Raw genomic sequence first — 8,357 nt, 5'->3', positions numbered from 1 at the left:
TTCCGAGCATTGACGGGCCATCGATGACCGCACCCGAGGAATGAGACGACCACGTTCTTCTATCGATAGCGTACAAGCATATATTTTTACGTCTACGAGCCCTAGAACAATAAAGGATTTTCTCAAGGACCTCCTGCGAGCGCAAGAATGTTTGCAACAGCGTGCTCGGCAGCAGACATGAGCGTGCCCTGAGGATTACCCGTGGGCAGGTGGGGAATGATACCAGCATCGACAACAAACTGCGTGCGCCAAGTTAGCTATGATGGTTGTTCAGGTCCGCGAGCACTCACCAGATTGTTGGTGTTGAAGACCTTGGCGTTTTCATCTACGACCGCGTTCTGCGCGGAAGAACCGATCGTCGTGGTCGAAACCCAGTGGTTCGAGTTCATCGTCGAAGGGTCGTACTCGTTGACATACTCCTCCATCGTCAGGGTATTGTCCGGCACGACCAAAGTGAGGCCTGGGACGGAGTCCATGTTCGAGATGACGTCGTTCAGGGCCTGGAGGATCACGGTCTTGTCATCCGCATTCACGAGCCACGGGGCCGTGAGCACTGTTCCGCGTAGCGCGGCGTCGATACCGACGCGTCCCCGAGACTGGATACCAGTCGAGAGGTAGACGGTGATCGTGAACAGCTGACTTGAGTTGTACGATAACGACGTGTTCAGGGGGAGAGATGCACCCGGGCGAACAGTTCCTTGAGCCTGCATGCATAAATTGTGAGCGCGGCACCTGTGCCGACAGGAAAATCACATACATAACGGGTAAAGCCATCGGAACCCGAGTACGCGCGCCAGAAGTTAACTCTGCAAAACCGCTGTCAAACAAAAAGTGACATCATGCGAAGCGCGACACTGACCTAGGAGAAGCACTGGCAAAGACACCGGACTGGTTCTCGAGGTATTGGGCTGCGTCAGCCGGCCGTGGGTCGCTCCAGACGTCGGCCCAGTTTTCGTAGGCGTCAACGCTGGGGTGAGTGAACACCAGCTGCGCTGAAATCAGCCCGGCAAACGATCACAAGTTGCAGCAGCGACGTACGTTGATCGAAGGATTGTCCTGGGCGTTGTAGCCAACGGGGAGATCGATCCACTGATCCTGCGGTGGAAGCGCCGCCGCCGCAGTCGAGCTGCCTTGCACGATCTGGAGCATGTCTGTGGGGCCGATACCACTCTGGAAGAGAATACGCGAGGTGCCGAAGGCGCCACCAGACAGAACGACACGGCCGTTCGTGGTCAGTGGAATGAAGCCATTGGGGCCCAGCGTAGTGTCGTTCGTCTGGACACCGAGGATTTGCGAGCCGTTGCGAACGACGTTGGAGACCATGACATTCTGCTTGAAAGTAAAGTTGGGGCGGGCCAGTGCCGTTTGGAGATAGGTGGCAACAGGGCCGGCACGCTTTCCGTTGAGGAACTAGAGCATAGGACGGTCGGTCAGCGTGGGTCACTGGTTTCGAAGGTTCGACGTACATCGAAAGAACTATAACCATACACGTGGTCCTTATAGTTGGGATTGTCGTTGATAGTGATGTTGCTGTATCCTTGGCCGCTGAGAAGCTGAGACATAACGCCGAATGTCTGCTCGAGGTAGCGCTCGCCGTCGGTCGAAGGGTGATCCGTGCTAGGAAGGCGGGCCTGTACCATGCTAGTATACGGGGTGTGATTTTCCCAGCTGCTGGGCCAACCAACACTCGACGAGAAATCTTGGGTGTTGGGGTACCAGTAGAGACTACTTGCCTTGAGCGCCGGTTGGATGTAAATGAGAATTAGTGGCGACTCACGCTCCATTAACAGATGTACCGCCTCCAACAAGGCATCCAGCAAAGACAGTTACGTCTATTTTTCACGTGAGCCGTCAGACTAGCTATGTGAAGCAGGACAATTCACCTTTGCACCACCAGAAGTCATCGGGGTCGGTGAAGAGAGACTCGAACAGCCCGGGAATGTCGAATTTGGTCAGCTGAAAGTGACAAATTTAGCGTTAGCGTTGTCATTAAGCGGAGTAGGACAACATACACCGCTGCCCTCAGCCCAAGGAGCAACATAGGTTCCACCGGTCTCTTGGGTACTGGGACCGCCGCGCTCGAGAAGGAGGACTTTCTTGCCAGCTTGCGAAAGACGATCAGCACTAATAATACCGCCAGGTCCGGCACCAACGACGATATAATCGTAGGGCGTTGCCTACGATTGCTAGTGAGCCAATATTGAAACCCAGAAACGGCCAGCCGCTTACAGATGCGGTTGGTCCAGTGCTGGTCGAAGAGCTCGTGCTCGTTGGCGTGCTGGACGTGGTGGTAGGGTTTCCCGCATTGCCAGCCAGATAGTTCTGGTAGTTGGAGCTGTGGGCAGAGGAATAGTCGATGCCGAAGAAACCGAAGTCGGTGTGCTCGCTGAAAGTACTTTCAGCATCTGAGGGGTCATCCACAGCAACGTTCGAGAACGCCCACGCAAGGACGCCCTCGCTGGTGACGTCGATGCCTTCGCCGTTGTTCCACTCTTATAATAGCCACAAATCAGATGGTGCAGATCCTTTCAAAGTAGATGCGCGTACCAGTGCATCCCTGGCACCTGAAGACCCATTGCCAATGCGTGGAGTTCACCTTCGTTTCAGATAGAGTGGTAAGAGTAGCTTGACCGGTATAAGCACTGCAAAGAGGAGCCTTAGCAGGGCAGGAATTCAACTGGACACGAACACTTACATCGGTTGTATGTAGTCGCTGCCAGATACTAATTAGCTGCTGCTCGTGACTTTGAACACGATATTGACGTACGTAGCCCAGCGGGTGGAAGAGACGATCTCGTTGCCATTCGGCCATGCAACAAGTAGCAAATCTCCGATCATTTCACCGCCCAACGCAATACCGATCCATTGGGCCTCAATAGGTGCGACGACTTCTCCAATGAACTCAGTCGACTGGTTGCCGGAGGTGACCAGTGGCGGGAAGACAAAGCCGTACGTCACATCATGAACAGGGTCGGTGAGACCAGTGAACTGAAATCCGGTTACAGGATCGGTGAACTGTGAAGCACTCTGCGAGAACGCTTTGTGCCCGCCGGCGTTAGCAGTCAAGTCTTCCAGAAGCACGAAACAGGCGTACCGACGCCTATGAGAGGCAGAAGCGCGAGCAAGGATCGACGCAGCATGGTGTATGCGACCAAAAGGGCTACCGCGTTTCGCTGCTGCTATCCACCTCTCTCTGTCTTTAAGGCAGCCCAGCTCTATTTGCTTTCCGAGATGGGCGAGGATATGCCGACAGTTGAGAAAAGAAATCCAAGTTCAGATATTGGCCGACGGCCCTCGTGAGGCACATAGGAAAAGATCCGCTACGGTATATCGTGGCACATGCGTATTTCTGGTCGACAAGGCGCGTTGTGCAGTTCATGTACGGGCGCGAATGCACGCAGCGGAAACACGTCGGATACCTGTACCTGCTCGTGATCATGATCGTAACGAAAGTGAGTAAAGGCGACAGACATTGGTGGTAACACCGAAGTATAGTCGCAGGGGAAAGGCGTTACCGACTGTGCGCGTGAGCAGTATATAGGGTGCGTCCTTGCGGGTATCGAGCACTATCTTGCACCGGGCGCGACATGGCGCGCAGTGCCACCCGACGAAAACCCGACCAATAGCCTCGGCATAATCGAAGAACATAGGACACTAGGATGTAGCTGATATTGAGGATTATGAAGCGACCCAGGAACAAGGTTCTGGTTCAAGAAGTGTGGAGTTGCGCGCCTCCCCCGCGGGGAAGATCAGACTGGGGGCATGCGGGGCCAGAATTAGGAACAGCACGACTGACCAAGGCGGTACCGCAAAAGCCGGTACTTACACGTGACACACCTGCTGTGGCATTGACTCGTCACAATCTCCGGAAATTCGTCGACAGGGTCACATGTAGCGGCGCCGCTGGGAGGACGATTGCAATACGGTGCGGGGAAAGCATGTCTCGCGTGCGACCGAGCTGTAAGATAGATGCATTGCGTATCTATCCTAGAGACAGATGACCTTCAAGTGCTGAGATAAGAGTGAAGGATGACTATTGTCGTCGTGGTCGCAGGGTAAGATGCAACTGTCTGAATCAGGAAGGCTAGGACTTTAGATCCTAGCAGGGCCAAACAAAACGCGGAGCCATCCTGAAGCTCCGATTGGCTCCTGAGCTCGACGGCCTGGGGCCAACTAGTCAAATAGTACAGACACTTGTACACAGACAGCTACTTCGTGCTGACATACTGTTTTTACTTATGCTGTTTCTCTGTCCTAACGATATCTATTCCTATTCAGAGGTCTTCTGTAATGTCCATCATAGCTTCCTGTGAAGTCTTGCATCGCCATCCATAGATCTCACGAACGCATAAGAATAGACTTGAATGATCAATGCATACGAACCTATTTCAGTTCTGTGGTGCAATCTCACTGTCTTACTGTCTCCGAGCACCGAAGTGCCTTCTCCCGAGTAACCACCGCGTCATGCTGTGAAGCTCCGGAGTATAGAGTAGTCAATTTATGTTTAGCCCGTAACTGATTGGTTCTTCCAATAATTACAAGTATACCATATAGGTGGTCACTCGGCCGTCGCAATGTATTGTGTGCGAAGGAACAGGTACATCAAACTCCTGTTTCAGGTAACCACAGCTCTCTTCTCCGCGAAGAGCTAGTCTTAAGGACAGCGTGCACAGAGAGTCTGCGTCCATCGGAAACAAGTCCAGATGACCCGTCAGCCGCATCCTGATATAGACCGGACTCAGTCGCTGAGGCGGCTGCCCTTGATCTAAAGCCCAGTAATGATTTTCGAGAACGTGGCTCGTACATCGTTTATGTGTAAACTTATTTACCATCTTCTCTGAGTCGAAGCAGGGCCAGCGCATGGAGCGGCAATGAGGTCAGATCACACCGCTCTCGAAAGCTCGCGTCTAGCACGAACCGGTGATACCCGGGGCCGGACTGGAAGTATAGACGCCTAAGCCGAGACTGGTACTCTTGACTTCGAGACATACGACCAATCGTAGTTGGGATATTTTGCAAGTGAGAACTATTATTTGACTTGTGTATCCCTCTCCTTTTGAAGAGGCAAGTTTCGCGGAGGCAAAACGGTGTGATCGTTAGCGGGCGCTTATGGTATGTGGTGAGCGTCGGGTGTTGGTTGAAGTTGTTCTTGTTCCATCTGGTCAGCATACGACCTCGACGATTTTTCACTCTCTATTTTGTAAACCTTGCAAGCGACTAACGTCCCCTGGCATCTTAGGACGCGCCTCTCCTTTATTTTACTCTATTATTCGCATCGGCGAAAATCACCACCGACTTGATATCCTCATCTGTCTCACTCGGCTGTCGCAGAGCCTTCCCACCCATCTCCTGACGGTTATCTGACATCCTTGTTCTGGCAATAGAACAGGACTCATTGCCTCGCTAACTTCTTGACGTTCCCCATATCTCGTCGCGAATATGTCTGCTTCGTCATCGCACACCCCCTCAGCCTCTATGGACGCAGGTCCAAGCTTTCAGAATTCGCGACAATCTGAGAATGGTGATGATAAGAACAGGTGCGTGTTGTTCTTATGTATACACATCAATTCGCTGGTGTGACTAACGTTCGCGTCGCCTGACTACACTTAGCAGTGTGGTCATCAAAGTCGGTATGGTGGGGGATTCGCAGATTGGCAAGACGAGTCTGATGGTGAAGTATGTCGAGGGAAGCTTTGATGAGGATTACATTCAGACCCTTGGTACGTGCGTCTGTTATCGTCACATCTACCTACTTCGATGGCTCTTGCCATGACTTAGGTGTCAACTTCATGGAGAAGACGATCACCGTGCGGCGAACGACAATCACTTTCTCGATCTGGGATCTTGGTGGGCAGCGCGAATTCGTGAACATGTTGCCTCTCGTGTGCAACGATGCAGTGGCGATTCTTTTCATGTTCGACCTGTCACGAAAGTCGACATTGAACTCTGTGAAGGAATGGTATCGACAAGCACGTGGATTCAACAAGGTGCGTTCAAATTACTGAGGACCTCGCTTTATGAGTGTCAAGTAGCCTGTGGCCGCGCTTGGCGAACGTCCAGCGCTACCGTGTCGATAAATTGTAGCTCATTTCTTTGTGCAGACCGCCATACCCTTCTTGATTGGCACTAAATTCGACACTTTCTCTACTTTCCCTCGGGACGAACAAGAAGAGATCACGAAGCAGGTGAGGATGTGTCACGTGCAGTCATTCTCATCATTCATTTCGTCCGTCCCTATCCATTAAGGCCAAACGGTTTGCGAAAGCAATGCACGCATCCTTAATCTTCTGCTCAACATCGGCGTCCATCAATGTCCAGAAGATTTTTAAAATCGTGCTGGCTAAGGCATTCGACCTCAAATGCGTTATTCCCGAGATTGAAGGCGTGGGAGAGCCAATACTGCTTTATGTCGACGTATGAAAAGCGCTCCGGTGTGACATCAGCCGTGCGGAGAGAGAGGCGGTCTCTCTCGTCGCAGGCCAGGGAAGGATGCCATGTATGGTCACATAGTACGTAATTGATTCGACCTATTGGACTCGTTCTAACAATTGTACCTTGTGAAGCTGCTCCTTCCCGTGCTCCCATCCTCTCCCTAGATTTACCACGGCTGAGAATACTGGTCCGAAGGTCAGCCTCGATGCAGCCTCGAGATGCTCTACGTCAACTGCAGAAACGGACTGGCATTTTGCTCTGCAGGCTCTTCTCCTTCCGCCACATTCGTTTTCCGTTGATAATTCCTCAACCGATGTATTTTCTTGTCTGCCTCCTTCCCACCGCATCCCCCGTCTAATCCACACCACGTCGTCGCTTTGTTGATTTGTCTGCACACCATCATCTTCCATGTCGCTTTTGGCCATCGTCGCACAGCTATATAATCATGTTGTCCTCAATCAATATCCATCTAGACTCTTGCTAGTACCGTAATTAGCCCGTGTGGGACTATTTCAATTCAAATGCTCCAGTACAACCAGCGTCGCGCCGGCACATTTTGCGCCACGGCGGTGAGGAGCGCCGGTGGAAGTCTGTGATCTCAACCACCACCATACACAATGCAAGTTTCATTAGCACACAAGCGCAACTTTTGACTGGCGCATGTTCCAAGGTGTATAGAACCTTGCTTAGGGACATGCGGTGACAGGCTGCTATGGTAGATGTTGGCCACGCAGTCGCAGGACCGTCAGTCCCATCAGCGAGTTTGGACGTTTGCGTTGGGACCACCGCATGTATATTGGTCAGCCCTACCTCAAATTTGATGCTCGGATGCATTGACAGCCTGCGTACAGGATAGACTTCACCGTTAGACGACCGGCTTGGCTGCCTGTAACTGGGCGGGTGCCCTGTACAGCGAGAGCCACCCGCTAAGCTTTTTGTCAAAGAGCCGTCATAGGGCTCCAAGCCAAGAGCTCAGTATTTCAGCCACTGAATGAGCTACCATATGTGCATTCTAGAGGCCATATGTTGTGGCCACTGTCAGCAGACCTGAGCTTGTCCGAGACCACCGTCGGGCAAATATGCCTGAGCCGCCCAGGCGCGACTTCGGAACGGAGGCCCAGCGAACCGCATGGTAACGTCTTCTGTCATCTGAAGCTTCACACCTCGCCAAGATAGCTTCGATCCACCGCTTTGCAATGATCAGCTGGTCACGGTGAGCCCCTGCAGCAAGCAAGCAGCTTTAAGAAAGTGACTATCCCGGACTAGATGTCTTTAGACCCGCGAGCAGACATCATAACATTTAAATTGGATATCTTGTTGCCTTACAGGCGCTATCTGAGGGGCAGACTCGAATTGGCGTTGTCAGCGATAGAACTTCGGATGCCAGTGTCATTTCCACACCGCGGTCGTGCTCAACTGCTTCTCAGGTGAGCTCGTCGCCTCGCTGTTGTCTTATCTCATGGATTTCGTATGATAGGGCTTCTAAGGGTCCTAGTCCATTCGCAGATATGTCCGACGACGTGACTCGTTCTGTCGTCTCAGATGGCTGCCGAAGACGCATTGGACGACGCGATCTCAAACCGTTCTTCTTGATCCACCATGCTGGGACAACCTCGTGCACACGACTGTAGAGACCGCATGGAGTTGCTTTCGTCGGTCAAACAAACTACATAGATCATCGGCCTTGCGATATGGGTCAAGTATCACAAGGTCGAGGACCATGCACGCGAAACATATACGGCAACGTCTGCTGGAGATGAGGGCCAGACAGATATATTAGCTGCGAGGAATTCTCGTCGAGAGCCCAGAGAACCCTCCAGAAGCGTTCTCCAAGAGTCTGCTCGAGTTACCATCCTCCCCCGGACACACTTGTCATGTTCCTCTCAGCTCGGTTCATGCGGGCGTTTCTGGCTCTTGCAGCCTGT

General features: G+C 52.4%; 2 protein-coding genes across 2 annotated transcripts; one reads left to right on the top strand and one right to left on the bottom strand.

Annotated features, from left to right (window-relative positions):
* Positions 1-43: 43 nt before the first annotated feature.
* PHACADRAFT_259608 (uncharacterized protein) lies at positions 44-3,408 on the bottom strand. Its single transcript, XM_007397956.1, has 14 exons — positions 3,095-3,408; positions 2,768-3,038; positions 2,696-2,713; positions 2,548-2,642; positions 2,230-2,492; positions 2,013-2,177; positions 1,884-1,956; positions 1,778-1,832; positions 1,467-1,725; positions 1,039-1,410; positions 860-987; positions 758-806; positions 291-704; positions 44-239 (listed from the first exon to the last, which is right to left on the bottom strand). Exons 1-14 carry the CDS (start codon positions 3,138-3,140, stop codon positions 123-125), a joined length of 2,325 nt encoding a protein of 774 aa, XP_007398018.1. The 5' UTR covers positions 3,141-3,408; the 3' UTR covers positions 44-122.
* A 1,874-nt stretch (positions 3,409-5,282) lies between these two features.
* Positions 5,283-6,959, top strand: PHACADRAFT_259605 (uncharacterized protein). The gene is made up of 6 exons (XM_007397955.1): positions 5,283-5,537; positions 5,611-5,720; positions 5,779-5,987; positions 6,102-6,185; positions 6,247-6,509; positions 6,564-6,959. The coding sequence occupies exons 1-5, from the start codon at positions 5,440-5,442 to the stop codon at positions 6,418-6,420; spliced, it is 675 nt and encodes a 224-aa protein (XP_007398017.1). The 5' UTR covers positions 5,283-5,439; the 3' UTR covers positions 6,421-6,509; positions 6,564-6,959.
* The last annotated feature ends 1,398 nt before the right edge of the window (positions 6,960-8,357 follow it).

The sequence above is a fragment of the Phanerochaete carnosa genome (assembly GCF_000300595.1).
Source record: "Phanerochaete carnosa HHB-10118-sp unplaced genomic scaffold PHACAscaffold_7, whole genome shotgun sequence".
Lineage (NCBI taxonomy): Eukaryota > Fungi > Basidiomycota > Agaricomycetes > Polyporales > Phanerochaetaceae > Phanerochaete > Phanerochaete carnosa.
Note: the sequence above shows the minus strand (reverse complement) of the source record. Positions and strands in the feature narration are given on the sequence as shown.

Coding starts and splice junctions, on each gene's coding strand:
- PHACADRAFT_259608 (XM_007397956.1), bottom strand. CDS start 3,140: ATGCTGCGTCGATCCTTGCTCGCGCTTCTGCCTCTCATAGGCGTCG. Junction 1,833..1,883: donor TGACTTCTGGTGGTGCAAAG/GTGAATTGTCCT, acceptor CGTGAAAAATAG/ACGTAACTGTCTTTGCTGGA. Junction 807..859: donor TTTGCCAGTGCTTCTCCTAG/GTCAGTGTCGCG, acceptor GCGGTTTTGCAG/AGTTAACTTCTGGCGCGCGT.
- PHACADRAFT_259605 (XM_007397955.1), top strand. CDS start 5,440: ATGTCTGCTTCGTCATCGCACACCCCCTCAGCCTCTATGGACGCAGGT. Junction 5,538..5,610: donor AATGGTGATGATAAGAACAG/GTGCGTGTTGTT, acceptor GACTACACTTAG/CAGTGTGGTCATCAAAGTCG. Junction 6,186..6,246: donor AAGAAGAGATCACGAAGCAG/GTGAGGATGTGT, acceptor CTATCCATTAAG/GCCAAACGGTTTGCGAAAGC.